Source organism: Marmota flaviventris, chromosome 2, assembly GCF_047511675.1.
Source record: "Marmota flaviventris isolate mMarFla1 chromosome 2, mMarFla1.hap1, whole genome shotgun sequence".
Lineage (NCBI taxonomy): Eukaryota > Metazoa > Chordata > Mammalia > Rodentia > Sciuridae > Marmota > Marmota flaviventris.
In genome coordinates, this window is record NC_092499.1 from 181,749,442 (window position 1) to 181,771,224 (window position 21,783).

The window sequence follows — 21,783 nt, forward strand, 5'->3', positions numbered from 1 at the left end:
GACAGATTGGTGTGTTGAGCTGGCACTGAGGAAGCGTGATTGACAAGCTAAGGAGGAGCAGCACAGGGACAAGAATAGCCAGGTAGATACTGGTTTGCTTCCCAGATCTGCCACTCTCTGACTGCCTAACCCTTCCCTGAACGTCAGTTTTCTCTTTTGTAGATTGGGAATACTAATACCTATTTGCTAGGTTTAGTGTAAAGATCAAAAATATCTGAGTAGCTTGCTGTACAGATTTTGGTGTTGTTTTCCTAGTCCTCACAATTGCATAAGTCAACTCCTTGCAATAAATTACCTAATATCTACCTCCTACTGGCTCTGCTTCTTTGGTGGTCAAATCCTGACTGATAACAATCACCTAGCACAGGAATATCATATTGCTGTCATTATTAATTAAATGCATACTTTATGTACCAAGATGACTTTGTGTTAACTGGGCAGCACCAGTACCTGGGAACAGGGGAAGAGAGGCTAGGCTATGATGGCTCAATCAGAAATATTCTGAATTAATTTGGTAGGAAAATAGGCTTTATTCAAAGCCAGCTTTGAAGGAAGACCACCTAGTAACACCAAGTTCCAGAGAAACAGTGCAGAACAAGACAGGCAGTTTCTGTCCCTCAGTGTACATTTATAGCCTGAATAAGATATCAGTTTAGGCTTGTAGAACACTGGGTGATCACTACCAAAGGGAGTAACGTGGTGATGGCTGCTGCTGTTGAGACCGACTGGTCCTCTCTGGGCTGGTGACTGAGTTTCTGAGGCTCTTTCCTGGGGCTGAATGTGACTAGAAAGCTGGGACTGGGTGATAACGAGCCAGTTCTGACACTGTGACTCGAATAGACATTGAGGAGGTCAAAGACTGCGATCTGGCTGGTTACTGGGTAATCTTAATATAAACCATCCTTCAGTGACCATGACTGAGACCAAAGGACTATTACTGGACATGTTTCTGGGAGGCGATGTCAAATTCATAGTTTAATGAAAGTTGTTATCCACAATTCAGGAGGTAAAATGAAAAACCAAGAGTAGCAAAAAAGCAACATTTGATGAGGCGGAACTTGCAGGCACGGATCAATCTTTCTGAGACCAGGGGCTCTACCGGACTGCTTTCTCCGTCGCTCTCATCCGACGCCAAAGGGGCGGGACTTCCGGTGTGTTTCCGCGGTCCCAGAGCGCGGTGTGAGGTGAGTGAGGCCTTCTGACCTCTTTTTCGTCTTTTGATTTTATTGTGTGTGCGACCAGGCCACCCTCTTTTCGGCTTGGAATGTGGAGTGCCCTGAACTAGGTCCGTGTCGCCGCGGCGACCGAGGGGGCCGACGGTGGGAACTGTCTTTGAAGGCTTTTCTGTCTGACAAGACACCTCTAAAGACAGCGTTGCTAGGGCTTCCCCAGGCACACGGATTAACTTCTCTTTCTTCTTTAGACCTTAGCTGTACCTAACTTGGTTCAGTCCTACACTGCGTGAGTTAGGGTAAGGGCTTTCCCTAAACTGACTCTTTGTTTCTAGTATACAAAACGGATATTACATTTGTGTTAAATATGTGTTTATTAAGCGCCTGATATGTTTTAGGGGTGCAAAAAGATTCAGGTTTCGTGGGGAAAGGGGACAGCCCTGAATCAAACATGCAAAGTTGCAACCGTATAATTGAAATGGAAGGGTACAAGGCACCTTGATTGTATCACAGGACATCTCACCTAGTCCTGGGTCAAGGAAGCTTCATTGAGATGAATATTGAGCTGAGATCAGAAATTTTTGACCGTTTAGTGGAGAGAGTTTTCTCTAATTTGAGGTTCTAAAAAAGGCATTGTGGTTGGAACAGAGAGCTTGTCCTGTGAGTCTAGTATCAAGCAAGCTGGAGGGGCTGCCAAGCCAAAGGGGGTGCAGGTTTTTTAGGTCACAGTAAGAATTTTGGTTTCCTAGAGCTACAGGGGAAGCCATTCAGGGGACTAAGTGTGGGTGGTGACCTGATTAGATGAATATTTTGAAAAGGTCTCTTTGGCTGTTGACTAGAGAATGGATTGAGGGAAAATCATTCTCTGAGTGAGAGCTGATGCTAGTTTGAAGGCACTGGGTGAATAGTTTGGATTAGGGAAGTGGAGAGAATTGTGATCGATAGTTGTGATCTTCTGCATTCCAGGGCTGTGAGAAACTCAGAGCTGTAATGAGGCAGATTGGTACACTGCAGAGTTTTGTGCGTATTCAGTAAACCTTTTCCCAGCCTCTCTGTGCCAGGCCATGTACCAGCTGCTGGAGATAATAGTGAAGAGGATTGAAGGATGGTGGAATTAGAATGGAAAAAAGTCATTATCAAGGAGGAGCACACAAATGCCACAGGAAGGTGGCTAATTGGTGAGCAGTTATTCTAAATGGAATATCTGTTCATTCACAAGTATTTATTAAGCACTTTTTGAATTCCAGGTTATGGATAGGAAAATGAAGATACAAATATTTAGAGCAGTGGTTTCCAAACTTTTTTGACTGTGACCTGTAGTAACAAATACATTCATATCATGACTAGACATGCACACAAACACACAGTTTCAGAAAATAATGCTCATCCTTACTACTTATAATGTATTCAGGTATTTTAAAAATTATACTCTTTTTTAAAACAAAATTTTTAGTTGGAGATAGACACGACACCTTTATTTTGTTTAGTTATTTTTATGTGGTGCTGAGGATCAAACCCAGTGCCTCACAAATGGTAGGCAGGTACTCTACCACTGAACTACAAACCCTGCTCCAAGAATTCTGCCCTTTTTATTTAAAAATATAGTGCTGATCAAAACCTTCTAAATAGACTTCTTAACTCATTTATGGGTTGTAACTTACAGTTTGGAAAAAATGCTAATTTAGTGTGAGAGTCATTTGTTGTCATTTTTGAGTAAAGGCAATAAAATATGCTCCCAGTATTTTTGGAAAAGTTTTGGTCTTCCCACACTGTTTTATTTGTTTAAAATAAAAAGCGATATCTTGGTGCAGTGGCGCATGCCTGTATTCCTAGTGACTCAGTAGTCTGGGGTAGGAGGGTCCCAAGTTTGAGGTCAGTCTCTGTAACTTAATGAGACCCTGTCTTTAAATAAAAAGGACTAGGGATATAGCTCAGGAGTAGAGTGCCCCTGGGTTCAATCCCCAGTACCACAAAAAAAAAAAAAAAAAAAATAGTAAACAGAACTAAACAAACAGTTGGTTTTTCTGTTTGTGAAAATTTGAGGTCTTGTTTGTACTTCCAGCTAGACTGGAAGTACCTGAAGGGCAGTAACTGTCTTATTCTGTGGATTTTAGGGCCTAGCAAAGTGAGGGTACTTGGTGAATATTTGTCAAATTGAATAGGTAGGTGAATCATGAATAGAAGTTTAGCTAATTGGTTGGAACCATTCTTAGAAATACCATAGAGGCATCATCTGCCTACAGAGATTTTTTTTCCCAGTTATGTTTTGTTCTGTTTAATCAGTGTGTCCTCAAAGGAGGTTGAAGTAGGCAAAATAAGTTTTCTAGCCTCCTTTGTCTCTAAATACTGATCCTAGGCCACTCCTGCCACCTGTATTCATTCTGCCACAGAATGTGCATCTTTGGGAAGTTGCTTCACTCCCTGGAGTTTAGGGGGTTTTATGAGTTAAAAAAAGAAAAAGAAGGGATTTGTGGTTGAAAAGCTCTACACTCCTCAAATCTTTTGTGCCTCGTAGATGCTGATGGGAAATTGGATATGTACTTGATTTAATCATCCTTCCCAAATCTGGGATTCTCAGGGATATGTTTTGGACAGAAATATAGCTTAAAATGATTTGGGGGGCTGGGGTTGTGGCACAGTGGTAGAGCACTTGCCTAGCATGTGTGAGACACTGGGTTTGATCCTCAGCACCACATAAAAATAAATAAAATAAAGGTCCGACAACTAAAAAAAATTTAAAAAGATGATTTGGGCATGGTTAGAGTTTAGAATGAAGCATTCAGGTTTTTCCCACCCTCAACCTCTGTTGGGATAGAGACATCTGAGAACAGATCATCAGGGTGGGCAGTAGAAATAACCCTGGCCTGCCATGCTGAGAACACAGATTTCAATTTGGGCCTTGTGTAACCTATCACTTTTTTAAAACTAGTGACTTTCTAGCTGTGAAATTAGTGTTCTTGCTTCTTAAATTAAAACACAAAAATCCTCTTCTATCATCCTCATTTTCCTCATTTGTAAAACAGATACAATGAGGTTTAAGGGAGACAATTATGTCAGGGAGTATAATTCAACATCTGGCACATAGGGAATACTCAGCAAATGAAACAGCCTTCCCCAAGTTCTAATGAACTCTTATTTCTTTAATTTTCAGCTATTCTAGAAGACAGGGAAGAAGGATTCTCCTTTTGGTTACCTACCACTGGCCTGTGGCTGCCATGCAGATGGATCCTGAGCTGGCCAAGCATCTCTTCTTTGAAGGGGCTACTGTGGTCATCCTGAACATGCCCAAGGGGACAGAGTTTGGCATTGACTACAATTCCTGGGAGGTGGGGCCTAAGTTCCGGGGTGTGAAGATGATTCCCCCGGGCATCCACTTCCTCCACTACAGCTCTGTAGACAAGGCCAATCCCAGGGAGGTTGGCCCTCGTATGGGCTTCTTTCTTAGCCTGCAGCAACGGGGGCTGACAGTTTTGCGCTGGAATGCCATCCGGGAAGAGATAGACTTGTCCCCAGCCCCAGAGGCTGAAGTAGAAGCCATGAGGGCCAATCTTCCAGAGCTGGATCAATTTCTGGGTCCTTACCCATATGCCACGCTCAAAAAATGGATCTCACTCACCAACTTTGTTAGTGAAGCCACGATGGAGAAGCTACAACCTGAGAGCCGGCAGATCTGTGCCTTCTCAGATGTGCTGCCGGTTCTCTCCATGAAGCACACCAAGGATCGAGTGGGGCAGAACCTACCCCTCTGTGGCACTGAGTGTAAAAGCTACCAAGAGGGCCTGGCCCGGCTACCTGAAATGAAACCTAGAGCTGGGACAGAGATCCGCTTCTCGGAGCTACCCACACAGATGTTTCCAGCAGGTGCCACACCAGCAGAGATAACTAGGCACAGCATGGACCTAAGCTATGCCTTGGAGACTGTGCTTAACAAGCAGTTCCCCAGCAGCCCCCAGGATGTGCTTGGTGAGAAGCAGCAATGCTCTAGGAATGGGCCCAGGGAATGATGTTAGTATGGGTGTTTTAGAATAGGGGGTGAATCTTGGGTTTTCTAGTTCAGTGGTTCTTAAACCTAGGTGGGAGGTGGACTCACCCAGTATACTTGTTAAAGGTATAAATATATGTTTACCCTACTAGTTAAAGGTATAAATATATGTTTACCCTTATCCTTGGAGAGTTTGAGTCAAGAGATAAGGAGTGGGACTCTAGCAATTTATCTTTCTGGCTAACTGGCCATCTTTCTATCTAATAAGCCCCTATGTGAACCTGTATTTGGGAACTACTGATATGATCTAGCCCTGTAGGGGGAAGGGATTTGGTTGACAGAGTGGTTAGACTGAGACCAGGGCATAGGGCTCCTGGTTCCTAGGCCAGATTTGTGCTCCTAATAGCCCCTGTGCCACCTTAGTTTGATCATCAGTCTTTTAAGATACTGGTCTACTACTGTCTTAAAATTGGATAGTGGTTTTTATTTTAATTTTTGTCATTTTTATTGTTGCTTCCCCCCCCCCTTATTACAAAAAATACATATCATAAAAGAAAAAACAAAATTCACTTCACATCCTGCCTCCTAGAAATAACCATTTTCACATTTACTTTCCTTCTTTTTTCTCTGTATTTCTTTTTTTTAATATTTATTTTTTAGTTATAGTGGGCACAATGTCTTTATTTTATATTTATGTGGTGTCTTGAGGATTGAACCCAGTGCCTCACGCATGCTAGGTGAGCACTCTACCTCTGAGCCACAATCCCAGATCCTTTCTCTGTATTTCTTTGTGTTTCATTTTAATCTTTTCTCTATTTCTGAGTATTATAATCTTTTAAAAATTTAATTTCATGTTTAGATATATTATGACTTTTTAAAAACAGTATTAAAGTATGTTACTTTGAAGTCAAAAACAAAACTTTTTTCATGTTAGTGAAAGGATCAGCCATTTTTAGTGGCTGGTTAGTGTTCAGTTCTCTGTTGATGGATCTTCAAAAAGTTTCTTTATTTTTCTATTATGGATTTATGAACATCCTGTGTGTACTTACGCATGTTTATGATTGTAATTGTTGGATCAGAATGTGCACATTACCAAGAAGAGATTTGCATCATCATTATCTGGTAGAAAGCTATTGCCCACCACCTTTGGATAGTATTGAACATGGTATTTTAGCAAAGTCCTCTTTGAATTAAATGGTTGAAAAGTGGCACCTCATTTCTGTTTATATTTCTTCCAGTTGTCCAAGTAATGTGCATGTTTTCCTGTTGGAAAGTTGGTGAGAAATTTGATTACAGGGCTTTTTTTTTTTTTTTTTTTTTCTCATTGACTCAGCTGATAACATAAAAGAACATTTTTTATATCTATTTTTTAATTGTAATTGGACACAATACCTTTATTTATTTATTTTTATGTGGTGCTTAGGATTGAACCCAGGGCCTCACACGTGCTGGGCAAGTGCTATACCGCTGAGTCACAATCCCAGCCCATAAAAGAACATTTTTAATTGATATATCTTCATGCATTACATACTATTTTCATGTAAAAAGTAACACTTGGAATCCTAGCTTGAAATGAATAGAAGTTCTGTTATCTACCTTGTAGGCTTTTCAATTTTTCAAAATACATCCTATGAAAAGATCTATTATAACAGGGATAGCTTTAAATCTGCATGACAGCTCCTTAAAAATATTTCTGATAGCATAATTTAATTGTAGGCAAGGTTGGGAATGTACAAATTTAAATATCCTAAATGCAAAGAATAGGTCAATATTTAGTTTCACAAATTAAACAGGTAAAGCCAACTAGAGAAGTAAATCATTGCACAAAGAAAATTTGACTGTAATTGGTGAAACATCCAAAACACCTAGACTAAGAAACTATTCACACAATTCAGACTTGGATACACAAGCTTGGGAGCTGGTTTTTCTAAAGGTGACAGATCAAATGCCATACATTTAAGGAGGTATTTGGTGTTGTGCTTATCTGTTCTTTTTTTTTTTTTTTTTAAAGAGAGAGAGAGAGAATTTTAATATTTATTTTTTAGTTCTCGGCGGACACAACATCTTTTGTTTGTATGTGGTGCTGAGGATCGAACCCGGGCCGCACGCATGTCAGGCGAGCACGCTACCGCTTGAGCCACATCCCCAGCCCCATTATCTGTTCTTTTTATGGCCCACATGTATCTACTCCTCATTAAATTTACAGCCACCTTGGAAACCAAAGAGAATGCCTTTGGTCAGCCATGATATATCTGTGGCAGCCAGAGACCCAGTTGCTTGCCCATGAACAGTGGCTTCTAGATCAGCAGATCTCTTATGTTTGAGACAGGCTTTCCTGGAAATTGGGAATAATAACTTTTTTTTTTTTTTTTAGTTCTGCTTTGGGCCAGGTTTTATGCTAAATGCTTTACAAGCACTACATTAATTGGTTTAATTTTTACTATAGCTCTCAAATAAGGAAATTGAGGCATAAATAGATTAAGTAACTTGCCCAAGGTCACACAGATGCTAAGTGGTAGAGCTAAGATTTGAATCCAGGCAGTTTGACTCCAGAGCCCATGCTCTTAGCCACTGAGCTGCTCTTAGAGATTAAATCACAGAGCCCTGTGATTAAATAAACAAAAATAAGCTGACTGGCAGGCTAGCCCTGGAATAAGTACTCACAAATTTTCCTGTTCTAAAAGTGTTCCCACCCATTAGAGAATCTCTTTTATCTTTCTGTTATTGATGTTGCAGAGCATTGGATGTATATGCAATCTTAGGCAAGTCTTTGACCTCATCTATAAAATGGGGAAATACCACTTTCCCTGATCACCTTGTGGAGATGGATTGAAGGTTTTTTGGTGTAATGCTGCATTTCTCTGACCTCAAGCAGGGTCATCTGCATTGGAATCACCCAGGGAGCTTATTAGAGTTACAAATCTTCAGCCATCATGTCTCCTCAACCAAAATCTCTGAGGGTAAGACTTGGGCAGCTTCACTTTTAATGAGCTCCCCTAATTATTCTGGTGGGCAGCCAAATTTGAGATCCACATATTTTGTAAACTTTTACAATGCCAGGAAAGTACTAGGAAAACCTTTTATCTTGCATTCAGATTTTACAGAACTCCAAAGCAGTTTAGTCTCCCATGGCTTGAATTTATAGCGTTTAGCAAATATTTACCAAGTACCTACTAGGTGTAAAATCCTGTACTAGCCTCTGCTGGAATGCCAGAATAGAAGACCTCCTTATTGCTGAGTTCAGTGGAATTGATGGTCTGGTGAACCACACAGGGTAGAGTCAACTGGTGCTCCTCACCCTTAGGATCATTTCTGTTCTCTACACCTTTCAGGTGAACTCCAGTTTGCCTTTGTGTGCTTCCTGCTGGGTAACGTGTATGAAGCATTTGAGCATTGGAAGCGGCTTCTGAATCTCCTTTGCCGATCAGAAGCAGCCATGGTAAAGCATCACACCCTGTACATCAACCTCATCTCCATCCTGTACCACCAGCTTGGTGAGATCCCTGCCGACTTCTTTGTGGACATTGTCTCCCAAGACAACTTCCTTACCAGTACTTTACAGGTGAGCAGTCTTTTGGCTGATACCCATGTGGGTCAGAATAAAGGCAAGGGTTATAAATGCATCCTAAAGAAGATTACCTTACTGTTCCTTGCTGTTCTTCCATGACCCAAAAGTTTCTTAATTGTATTCCCATTGTTGAGGTGTTTCCTGGTTCTCTTCTACTCTCTTCTATACTAGAGGCGCTGTCCCTATACCACCTTCTCCCACCTCATTCCCAGAGGGCCTAGCATTGGGGTACTTGGAATTTGAATCTTCTTCACCTCTTTGGGTTACACAGCTGTATCATCAGTCAGTTTTTTATCTGAGGAAGACTAGTAAGTGAAGAAAAAGAGATTTATTTGTGCAAGGTATTGGAGGCTGAAAGTCCAAGATGGGGCAACACTATTGTCTTGGCCTCTGGTGAGGGCTTAACAACAGAAGGCCTCATGGTGGGAGCACATACAGGAGAAAGAGATCGCCTCCAGATAGGAAGCCAGAGAGTATAGGGCATGGCTGAACTTATTCTTTTATATCATCTCACAAGAATTACATTAATCTTCAAGAGCACTACCCTAGTGACCTAAGGACCTCCTGCTAGGCCCTGCGTCTTAACATTGCCACACTGGGACCAAGCTTCCAATACATGTGGTTTGGACAAACCACATCCAAACAAGAGCAAAACAGCTTTTCTTTCTCCCTGTAGCTGTGAATTGCTACAACCCAATAGGGCAGAGTTTTGAAGCTTGTTATTCCCAGTGAAACATCTGCAGCTCCTTAGATCTCATTTAAGCGTTAAAGTAACTTTGATTTCCTGTTCAAACAAAATGTGCCAGTTTCTGCAGAGATTCTCTGACAGAAAAAGTGAAATTTGCTTTTAACTTGGCAATTAAATTTTCATTATGAGTGGTAATTAGGGAAGAAGCTTCAAACAACTTACAATCTTCATCCTGTGCTATTTCTTCCCTTTGCAAACAGATTAGTTTCCTTTATGTACTTGGGACAGCCTCTGTCACTCATATTTTGTGACTTTCTCAAGTATAGAAGAGGAAGAAGCAGCTTGCTGTCAGTTTCCATACTTCTTCTCCCATGAGCTGCTTTCTTCTTCCCATGAGTGAGACCCCTTTGAGGCCTATTCCATACAAGGTGGCTCCTCATTGACCTCCCACTCCCATCCAGGGTAAGAGAGGAAACTAGCATCCACTAAATGCCTATTGGTCTCAGGCATCAAGTTTATCATGTTATATGGGTTCCTTCATTTAATCTCTTTGGAATCCTGTAAGGCAGAGGAATTATTCCCATTTTACAAATGAAAAACAGATTCAGAAAGGTTAAATCACTTACTTAAGGTCACACGGCTGGCCAGGGGAAGTCAGGATTCATACACATGCTTGTGACTTTGGTGCATATTCTTGTGCCCCCATTGTATTGAAAGTAGTATAGATTTCCTAGAAGGACTCCTGATTGACATTGGTGAAGACACCATCGGGGCATGTTTCTCAGAGATACAAAACACTTTTCTAAAACTAACAGGCTATTGGAAAAGTTCCTGTGAGTAGGCACCTGACTTGAAACTCTGGTAGTTGGAGGACCATGGAGATGAGTCAGTAGGCTGATGACTTAAGCCTGGTGCATTCCACTTCAGAAAAATTATAAAATTGCCCTTTTATTGGTTCTTGATATAACAAGAGATATTAAATCTCTTTATTCTTCCTCTATGGGACCCCACACCTCACCCTCAAAGTTACTGGTCCTGGCTTGCATGTGAGGAGACCTCCAGCAGTGACTACAGCCAAAGGGAGTAATTTTCTGCCTTTGCATTGTGAGTGGATACTGTTGCACAAATATAGGAGGGCCACAGTGCCATGGCTGTCCCTGTCAGCAGAAGCAGCAGCTGAGCTCTTGTTGCTGAGGCTTTATTGTCAGCAGTGATCAACAAAGCAGACAGAGCCCAGCTGGATTGCTAGATACCCAGGTGAATTGGGAAGGCTGATAGTTGGAAAAATTCTGTTTGGACTTTTCACCAAGACAATTTGATATCATTATTTGGAAAAATTCAGGACATGTGCCTTTAAAGAAATACATCAGCAAATGGTTTTGATCATTCTTTGTATACAACTGATTGTATTGAGGAATACATGTTGGAGTTAGCCAGGGTTCTTGCCTTCAAGGGATTCGTTCATGGATTTAGTGGTCATTGACTGAGCACCTGATCTATACAAGGCTCTGTTCTAGAAATGGGAATATAACCTCAAGCAAGAGTTTCTAATGTATAACTTAATTTTGATGGAAAAGTAAACAGATGAATTAACCAAGTAACTCCAGATACAAATGCATTTTAGAAGGCAGTCCTGCCCCCCCACACCATTGCCCTAGCCCAGGCCTTTTGTTCTCCCCTAGATTACATCAGTCTTCAGTCTCCCTGGTTAGCCCATTTGTCACTGCCATCTGAGTTGCTCCAAAATACAGATCTGATCCTACTTCTCAGTGGCTCCTCATTGCATAGAAAATTAAAAGTCCAAACATAGTCCCAGGGCCCATTCTGATGTGGCTCTTACCCTGTTTTCCAGTTTCTCCTTTCTCTCCCTGTTTTACCCATGAATCTAGTACTAGTGGTGGTCTCCTTACAGGTTCCCAGACAATCAAACCATGTTTCATGCCTTTTTTTTTTTTTTTTTTTTTTTTTAAGACTTGGAAGTCTCACTGAGTTTCTCAGGCTGGACTTAAACTCCTGTGGTTCTCCTGCCTTAGCTCCAAAATAGCTAGGACAACAGGTGTGCACCACCAGGCCCAGTACTGCCTTTTTTATATATTGTAAAAAGCACATCACCTGACATTTACCTTCTTAACAGATTTTTTAAAATTACCTTTTTCTTTATTTACTTTATTTATTTATTTTTTATGTAGTGCTAAGGATCAAACCCAGTACCTCACAAGTGTGAGGCAAGCGCTCTACCGCTAAGTTATAACCCCAGCCCCTAATTACCTTTATTTTTTTTTAGTTTAATTTGTTTATGTGGTGCTAACGATCGAACCCAGTGCCCCAAGCATGCTAGGAAGTACTCTGCCACTGAGCCACAACCCCAGCCCTCTTTAACAGATTTTTAAGTGTTTGGTATTATTAATCATAAGCATAATGTTGTCCAGAAGATCGCTAGAACTTTTTCAAATTGCATAACTGAAACTTGGCTTTCATTTTTTCTGCCTTCTGGACTGAACCTGGACTTCTCTCTACCTGATGTACATTTGCTCATCCTGCAGCATCCCTCTCTGTGAGGCCAGCCCTCATCTCCCTCCTTTCCATACTCTTAGCCTGCTTTGGACTTTTGCCTAGTATATTGCATGGCTTGTTCTTCCTGGAATTATTATTTTCTGCTTGACACCCCCAACAAGCTATGAACTCCCTTTACACAAAGCCTATTTTTTTTTAATCTGGTTATTTTTAGCACCTAGTCAAGGCCTACCACTTATCTCACTTTTTGTTATTGGTTGTTGTTAGATGGAAAAAATGCATAGTTCCCGTGGCAATATAAATACCATAAATATAAACAGTGAAGTTTGATCAAAGGGCATTAGGATCACGAAAGAGGGAGTGATTAATTCTGACTGGGATTGAGATAGAAGGGTTAGAGGATCGGGAATGGCTTTATGTAAAGAGGGACATTTGACCATGATCGTGAAGGATGATTGATACTTCAAAAGTCACAGTGTGAACAAGGGTATTGTAAAACTTTTTATTATTTTTTTTTTTAATGGAGAGTCACATTGATACCATCTTGGCAGTAAGAATCTAGTCCTCTACACAGAGGCATTCAGTCAGGGTGTTTGTGACTGAATGAATCAGCCCATAAAAGCCTTCCTCAGCTAGCAGCCTGCTCTCACCCCAGGTAGTCAAGTAAGTGGAGTTGGCTTCCTTACTTAGGAGCTTAAATGGCTATTGCCCATGGAGAGGGACTGGTGTTTGTATGTGTAAGCACTTAAAGACATTAAAGACAGCTGCATTAGCATGGATAAAATCAGCCCCATAATGGCCTCAACCATTATTTTTTTTTCATCTTTCCCATATGAGTAGATGCCATTGGTTTTTACAAATCCCTTGGATTTAGTTTGAATAAAAATTATTTGTTTTACAAAAATAGATGCAGTTTTATATAAAGTAACTTAAATCACCATAATTTGTTTAAAACCAGTGAAGGGATAATCTGAATTTAATAGCAGTATGTTAGAAAGAGTTATGTACAAATAAGGATTCTTATTGCTGGTTGTATAGCATTTACGCATATAGTCATAAAACGTGTTTTTTTTAGTCTTAGTAGACCACAAATGCTTTCCAGCTTAAGGTCTTGCCAGTACTCTGGATGCTAATGTCCATCTCTGACCTTAAGGAAAACATTGACTCTTTAACAGTGATGTCTGTAGTATTTTTATCATAACACCAGCTATGATGAATTTACCTACTGATTTTTATACCTTCTTTCTTCAAATGCTGCTTTGATGCTCAGTGTTGCCTCATTTAGCCTTCACAACAATCCTAGAAGTTAACCATATAATCCTATCATACAAATGAGGAAACAGCCTGAGAGAGACCATACAATTTTGTCCACCATTATTTCGTAGCTAGCGTATGACAAGGCTGAGCTGTGGGTTCTAAAGCCTATGCTCCCTTATATGCTTAGAGCCCCAGATGAAACATCCTAAATTCTTTTAAACTGTTCTCAGAAGTCATGATTCCTGTTGCTTTTCATCTTTCTGGTCATCACTGACAAGTGTGATAGTCTTATGTTTAACACCACTTCCTCTAATAAAATGTTATACTTCTAGCTAGTTTCATTCTAATTTAATAATCATTTGGGTACTGAAAAAACTAGGAAATTTCTTTTTTTTTTTTTTGGTCTAGCCAATGAGGTAAAATAGCAACTCAGTTAGCTACTTTGATATTTTGAATTTCTCACGGTGACCTGACTGAACTCAATTTATTTAACCTGGGTTTAAAAAAAAAAAAAGCTTTCACATTAATGACTAAAGTAATTTAAATTTTTATAATAGATTTAATGATTGAAGTGTTTATACATTTTTTATATTTGAAGAAAATCACCCAATGGCTGTGGTTTTTATTTTAAATAAGTGCATTTGTTTGTAAAATGTGATTATCCTATTTAAAGGTATTTTTTAATATCTAAGATTAATCTGACCAAATTAAGGTGATTCATTTCTCAGTGATGTTTACTTGATTTCACCTTAGTGAATAAAATGGCCAGATCATGACTATTTTCTTAAAAAAGCATAAAATTATTCTGAAAATAAAAGAATCAGGATAAATGATTGCTTGAAAAAGAAGTACTCCTTAAACATCTTTTCTGAAATGTTTTTAAAATATCAAGCAGATGCCAGGAGCTGAGAGTGAGGGGAGGTTTTAACTGCCAGAGGGCAGCACCAGGGTGGTTTTTGAAGTGACTGAACTGTTCTGATTGTGTTGATGGATACATGCATCCTTTTTGGTCTTCAGACTCAGAACTGATTCCAAAAGAAAACACTAGATATATATCATATGGTGGTTATATGGTTATGTACATTTGTCCAGATGAATTAAACACTTAAACAATGGTTGAGTTTAATTGTATGCAAATTATACCTCAGTAAAGCTGATGTAAAACAAAACAGAACAACAACAACAAAAGAGAAGACCTAAACTGTGCTCTGGGTCTTAGAGGCCCACAGAGGACACAGTTTCAGAATCATCTTACAGGTGTCCAACAGGGCAGTGCTGAAAATTTAATTTCAGGGATGCATTTAGTCTCTGTCAATATAAAAGAAGGTCTTGGTGGGAGAAAAGAACTCAGCTGAGCTATCCCTGTGTGGACTGGGTCTTGCTCAGCACTTATCACTGCATGGTGCAGCATACCTAGTGTCCTGGTCCATACAATGGGAATAGTAATTGTCTGTCCTCCTACCTACTAGGTTTGTAGTAAAGATTTGAAGTGACAAGTTCTTTAAAAAGGACAAAGCACTTTTCAAATTAGAAGCCTATTTTTTAGACCAAAACCTTCTGTCGTACCCACTTCTAGCTGACTTTACTCTCAAGCATCTTTGAAAGGTGGGTGGGGAGGGTGGATGATGACTGTGAGCCCAGCTTGTTCCAGCCTCTCACTTCCGGCCATTGCCAAATTTGGGGCATTCTGTGTTTCGTTCTTACTGTGAGCATCCTGTGGACCCTAACTCCTGGCCAAGCCTGGGTGGTGTGCTATGGGAGACACATTGATAATTAGGATTCATTCCCTACTGTTTAGGACACACTGCGATGATGCAAATACAATGCCATAAGGGAGGCTCAGGCTCTGTATTAAAGGAAGAGAGGCTGGAGGAGTTCATTTCAACCCTGGCCTTTACAAAAGGCATGACACAGGGGGTAGCTTAAGAGCGAGTGGCATTCAGGGGCCTGGTACACAAGCCTCCTCTTCTCCTTTTCTCTCCAGCACCATCACATAATTATTGAGCATTCATTTTGGTGCTAGGTATTATGCAAAAGAACCAGAAATGGATTTTCCCTGAACCTGTGGTTGTCTTCATTCTTTTGTTCATTAAACATCTCATGGGTCCCTTTTATTTTATATGTCACTGCCAGGTGTGTGGAATGCAGATATGAAAGGAGTCACTGCTGGGCTGGAGTTGTGGCTCAATGGTACAGTGCTTGCCTGACATGCATGAGACCCTGGGTTTGATCCTCAGTGCTGCATATAAATAAATTAATTAAATAAAAGATCCATTGACAACAAAATAAATAAATAAATAAATAAAAAGAAAAGAAAGGGTCACTGCTTTGAGTTGCTCTTTTTGGGCAAGATCAACAGTAAATGGCCTATTTTACTGAGATAGAGGCCATGATTGAGATACCCTTGATATGGGGGAGCCAAGGAGCACCAATTTCCACCATTGGTTTGGAAAGACAGACCAAAGAAGGTGGTGTCTGTCTGAGCTTGAGTCAGGAGAAATTGCCAAGATGAAGAAAGAGAAAGCAAAAGGTGGAAGAGTGAAAAAGCAGAGGGAAGAAAAGCATGGGTGCACAGAGGAGGCAATTGAGTATGTTTGGGCAGCTGCTCAACATGGCTAGAGAAGAGGGGCTGCAGGGAGAATAATACAATTTACTGTGTAAGGAAGGGGAACAGGAAGAGGCTTTTGTTCATTCAGCCCAGCAGGCCCCCCATGACCTCTGGAGACAGATCCATATATGTGCAGGGCCTCTAGAGCTAATGCAGTTTGAAAGGAGGCTTCTCTGCTGTCCCTCCCAGGCTCTCCCCCAGAGTTCAGCCATGCTGCAGGGCAGGCTCCATTAGCTGCCTTCAGACAGGCCAACTGCTGGGTTCTCCACTGCCCCCTCACCACTGAGATCACACAGTTCCTCTAATTAGTTATTGATCTGGTACTTTGTTGTGGACACACTTCCTTCTCCTCATTAACTCAATTCCTGAGTTAATGAAGCCAAATTCTGTACCTTGTGCCTTCCCCCTTCTCCTGCCTATCACTTCTGCCTCTGCTTCTGTTGCTACTCTTCCAACAAAATGACTCTAAACAATGATCATTGAAAATGAGCCTCACCCTCCTGCTAACAGAAGGAAGAACGGTGGAGAAGCTTGTGGGAGCGTATTGTCCCTGGAATCCATTTCAGAGAATGCCTTTGGCCTGTGTCAAATCTGGTCTCTGGAGCTCAGGGTCCTTGTGTGGCCTGAAGATGATGTGGATTTAACAGCTGCTTTTGCCCGCATGTCCATGTCTCAGGGTGGTCCTCCTGTAGTGTAGCAGATAACAGTCTGGGAAAAAAATATTTCTTCTTTCTGGATATTTAACTCTTCACTGTCATTTAACTCTTCTCCATCTCCGTGTCCTTAAAATACACATTCAAGTGTATATTCCCAAGGAATGGTGAGGAGCCAATTGGATACTGTAGTAAGAGTGTTAGAAGGAATAGTGAGTTTGCTGTTATTCTTAAAAGGAATTGAGATCCAGGATAATGGGCTTTCAGATGTGGAGAAAATTGCTGTGCTACCCCACCCATGTTTGTATGAGATGAAAATGAGTTCATGAGAACATCACAATAAGGGACAAATGTCTAGAATATATAAAGAATTACTATAACTCAACATACACACAAAATAAAAACCTAATTTTTAAAATGGGCAGAAGAGTTGAATAGGTATTTGCCAAAAAAAAATACAAATGATCAATAAGTACATGAAAATATGTCCAACATCACTAAACAGAAATGTAAATCAGAACTACAGTGAGGCTGAGCACAGTACCACACACCTGTAATCCCAGTGGCTGGGGAGGCTGAGGCAGGAGGTTTGCGAGTTCAAAGCCAGCCTCAGCAACAGTGAGGCGCAAAGCAACTCAGTGAGACCCTTTCTCTAAATGAAATACAAAATAGGGCTGAGGATGTGTCTCAGTGGTGGATTGCCCCTGATTTCAATCCCTAGTAAACCCCCACACACACCAAAAAAAAAAAAAAAAATACAACTACAGTGAGATACCATCCCAACCCATAGTGGCTATTGATAAAAAACGTAGGTGTTGACCAGAATGTAGCAAAATTGGGACCCCTTGTGTGTTGCTAGTAGAGATATAAAGTGGTATAGATGCTCTTAGAAAACATTGTAGCAGTTCCTCAAAAAATTAAACATAGAATTACCATATGACCCAACAATTCCACTTCTGGGTCTACACTCAGAAGAAAGTAGGGAGAGTAGGGACTCAATAGTGTATTTATACAGCCATTTTGATGGCATTTTATTCACAATATCTAGAAGGTAGGAATAGCCCAAGTAGCCATCAGTAGACAAGTGGACTAACAAATGTGATATGAATATTGTTTTGAAAAGAAAATTTTTGACAATTGTGTTAACATGGATGAACCATAGAGACATTATCTAAGTGAACTAAGCCAGTCACAAAAGGACAAATGTGGGCTGGGGCTGTAGCTCAGTGGCAGAGCGCTTACCTAGCATGCGTGAGGCACTGGGTTCGATCCTCAGCACCACATAAAAATAAGCAAATAAATGCATTCTGGGCTGAAGTTGTGGCTCAGCGGCAGAGCGCTCGCCTAGCACATGGGAGGCCCTGCGTTATCCTCAGCACCACATAAAAATAAATAAATTAAATAAGGGTGTTGTATCCAACTACAGCTAAAAAATAAATATTAAAAAAAAATAAAGGCATTCTGTTCATCTACACTACAAAATTTTTTTTTTAAAAAAGGACAAATGCCTGTGATTCCTCTTATGTGAGGTATGCATAGTCATAGTCATAGAGACAGAGAGTAAAAGTGGTTGCCAGGGACTGAGGGAAGAAAGAACAGGGTACTCATTCAATGGGTATGGAGTTTGAGGGAAGATGAAAAAGCTTGGCAATGGGTGGTGGTGATGGTTGTACACACTGTGGCCTCACTTGGTACCACTGAACTCTATATTTAAAAATGGTTTAAATGGCCGGGTGTGGTGGTGCATGCCTGTAATCCCAGCGGCTTGGGAAGCCGAGACAGGAGGATTGCAAGTTCAAAGCCAGCCTCAGCAATGGCGAGGTGCTAAGTAACTCAGTGAGACTCTGTCTCTAATAAAATATAAAAATTGGGCTGGGGATGTGGCTCATTGGTTGAGTGCCCCTGAGTTTAATCCCTGGTACCAAAAAAAAAAAGGTTTAAATGGTAAGTATGTATATTTTTCCACAATTTAAACAATGATGATGTTTTTTAAAAATGAACATTAAAGATATCTTTTAAGGGGGTTAGAAGCCTCAAACTGGCAGTCTCTGGCTCACAAAGGAGATTATGGCAGCAGTTTAACCACTTGGCTAAGGCCTGGGACGTTATAGGACCCCAGGGCTTACATGACCCCCAAAGCCTTTCTTAACACATGCTAGTAAAGCTACTATCTCTTCTGATTTTCTGCCCAGGTGCCTTTAGATCTCCACAGGGGTGGAGCCATGTGATGGCCTTGCTAGCCTTACTCTCCGTGGGTCATCTCTGCCCAGCATAGTAATTTTCCATTCCAGTCCTGTTTCAGCGACTCAGCTGGGTTTGGACCTTCTTTCTTGGTGGGATGGGGGTGCACAGCAGGTGTCCTGGGCCTGTGCCAGCAGCAGCTGATCCACCGCCCCAGAGAGCTGAACACCAGGAGGAAATTTCCACAGCTTTCTAGTCTCCTCTGTTCTCAGAAGTGACTTACCCTCTGTTTTCTGTAGGTTTTCTTTTCCTCCGCTTGCAGCATTGCTGTGGATGCCACCCTGAGGAAGAAAGCTGAAAAGTTCCAAGCCCACCTGACCAAGAAGTTCCGGTGGGACTTTGCCTCAGAGCCTGAGGACTGTGCCCCAGTAGTGGTGGAGCTCCCTGAGGGCATCGAGACTGGCTAATTCTGCAAATGTTCAAGCCATGAGAGGCCTCTTCCAATTTGGCTGTAGCCCTGGTCTCTCCTTCACCATATCCCATCCTGGAACCCTCCAGGCCAGTGATCCTACCAGGTTTTGTAGAGATGGAGCCAGAATTCACTCCTTCACCAATAAATAAGTTCCTTCATTGCCAAAGAGGCTATATAGATTCTGAAAGCACATTTGTGGGTTCCCTGTCAGCCTGGCCCTGGTTCCAACCTGACAGGCTCTTTTAAAAGCTTTTGGGAGAGATCTGCTTCAACAGCAGCCTAATTCCTTCTCTTGAGAAGAAATTGAAAGTCCATGAGAACTGACTGCTTATTCCAGAGGATGATTAGAAAACGAGAAGCCCCGGGGTTCCAAAATGTCAGTTTGTGATTTTTTTTTTTTTTTTTTTTTTTTGAGTTAAATGTAGAGTCATGAGCTGAGCAAGAATTTCTGCCTGCCTCTGGTTGAATGGGAGTCCCTGATAGAAAGTGTGGGCCCTCAAGTGCCCAGTATCAGCAGGGGTAACAAAGAAGACAGTTACATTGAGTGACAGGTAATCAGCATTAGCTATTCTCCCTAAATCCCATGCTTCTGTCCAGAGGCCTGGTGGGTAATCTGAAATTGATGTGGTTCCTGATCTCAGGGGCCCAGCTGGTATCACCTCCCATTCATTCTACTCTGAGATCTCAGACCTAAAAGTGGGATGTGGCAGCCCTCTCAGATGTCCCCATTCTTACCAGAGCCACCATGACTGTTTCTGAGGACCTGGAGATGCTACCATAAAAAAAAAAAAAAGGTTTTTGTCCATGCAGGTTTCCTAGGCCCTGTTGACATTTCATGGTTTTTTCCTGAGCTCTGAAGATGATCTAGTCGGCCTAAATCTTTCATCCCTGCTATGGAATCTGTCATCAGAGTAATGATGCTTCTGATTTCCCAGAAGTCCCAAGGGCATGCCCATCGTGCTATGTGGGCAGAGTTTTACCTCTGGATGGACACAGTCCCTCTACTCTGACCTCACACTGTTGTACTCTTGAGTCTGGGTGCCATCCTCTCCAATGCTGGGGCTCACAGCAGGTTTCTGAATGAGAATTCCTGCTGGTTAAGGCTTTCGGGTTTTCTTGTTTCCTTGGAGATGATTTTCCAAGAGCATAATGTACATTAAAGTCTGAATCGAGACTAATCCACTTGTGTGATCTCTCTTTTCAGATAATCTCCCTACTTTCTGAGCAGCCAAGATGCTGTCTGTAGATGTACATCTCCCTGCAGAGTGCCCAGGAGACCCTGTCCTGCCCCTGGAAGGGGCAGGCAGCCAGTGTGACCTCTGTTCCTAGTGAGCATTGGAGACGGGCACACCTTAGCTTTATAAAATCCTGCAGTTTCACCTCATGTGAATTTGCTATTATTTTCCTCCTGAAAGCCCACTCAGCAGAAGTACCTGGGGAGCTTGTTAAAAGTGCAAATTCCAAGGAATAAAGTTCTAATGCATGCTTCAACGCAGATGAGCCCTCAAAACTGCTAAGTAAAGGAGGCCAGATCCAAAGACCATTCCATTCACATTGAAATGTCCAGAGTAGGCAAGTTCATAGAGATGGATTGTCAATCACTGGTTGTCAGAGGAAGAGAATAGGGAATTGAAAATGACGGTTAATAGGTTTGGGTTTCTTTATGGGGCAATGAAAATGTGCTGGAATTAGATGGTACTGATGGTGGTAACAATCTTATGAATTCAGTATGCTAAGAACCACTGAAAGTCTACATCTTAAAATGGTGAGTATTACGGTATATAAGTTGTACCTCCAAAATAATTCCTAAAAGTGCAAATTCCAATCTCATCCTGCAGGGATTCAGAGGCATTAAGTTTGGATGAGGCCTGGGTTCTGAAGCATGCTCATTTTGAGTGACATTACTGAGAAGTAACAAGCATTGTGCGTAGTACCTACAGTGAGCACCGTTGGGAAGAATTTCCCTCCTACTGCACTGTCCAGGGCGGTACTTGGAAGTTGGATCCTGTGACTTCGGTCCCCAAGCTCGTCAGTATTCCTCTGTCTACTCAGACATACCCCTGACACACAAACACACTGAAACAGGTTAAATGAGATTAGCCACGTTCAGTAAGTGGCCTGTTCTGTTATTTCATTAAATCCTTGCAACAACATGGTAACTATAGTTATCCCCATTCGTCATATGAAAATGTGTTCAGAGAAATTAGGTCATTTTGCCAGGGTCACACAGCTAGTAAGTATAGTGGACAAGAGTCAAGCCATGTTCACTGGTGCCCATAGTCCACTCTGCTGCTGTGATCATAGCTACAGTTTACTCCTGCGCTGCTCCTGCGTGCCCAGGGCAGTTTTCTGCTTCACCCCGCTCCCCAGCTCTCACCTTGGCTCTACTTACAGCCAGCTGTGTGATCTTGGGCAAACTGATTGTATTTGCTGGGCCTCAGTCCCCTTATGTAGAAGAGAGGTGGCTTGGATTTGGGGTTTATGTTATAGGTTCTCCAGGCTTCCTTGGCTACTTAAAAGTTGACCTTGTGTTATTTTAAATTTTTTTCAAAAGGAAAACTATACAAAGTAATGTGGCTGGGCTGGCAAAAATACATCCCAGTATGTGTCTTTTGTTTGGGGCTGGAGTGATATCAATTTTAGGTCTTTTGCATGTTCCAATTGGCAGTTCTCTATGTGCCTTTGATG

General features: G+C 41.5%; 1 protein-coding gene across 1 annotated transcript; it reads left to right on the top strand.

Moving 5' to 3' along the window:
* Positions 1-1,112: 1,112 nt before the first annotated feature.
* Aar2 (AAR2 splicing factor) lies at positions 1,113-20,273 on the top strand. The gene is made up of 4 exons (XM_027945127.3): positions 1,113-1,184; positions 4,324-5,135; positions 8,487-8,716; positions 18,923-20,273. The coding sequence occupies exons 2-4, from the start codon at positions 4,388-4,390 to the stop codon at positions 19,088-19,090; spliced, it is 1,146 nt and encodes a 381-aa protein (XP_027800928.2). The 5' UTR covers positions 1,113-1,184; positions 4,324-4,387; the 3' UTR covers positions 19,091-20,273.
* Positions 20,274-21,783: the final 1,510 nt, after the last annotated feature.

What these genes read in the sequence shown, in the direction of transcription:
- Aar2 (XM_027945127.3), top strand. Translation starts at nt 4,388, where the DNA reads ATGCAGATGGATCCTGAGCTGGCCAAGCATCTCTTCTTTGAAGGGGCT. An exon ending in CAGCCCCCAGGATGTGCTTG is followed by an intron (nt 5,136 to 8,486) that starts GTGAGAAGCAGC and finishes TACACCTTTCAG; the next exon opens with GTGAACTCCAGTTTGCCTTT. An exon ending in TCCTTACCAGTACTTTACAG is followed by an intron (nt 8,717 to 18,922) that starts GTGAGCAGTCTT and finishes TGTTTTCTGTAG; the next exon opens with GTTTTCTTTTCCTCCGCTTG.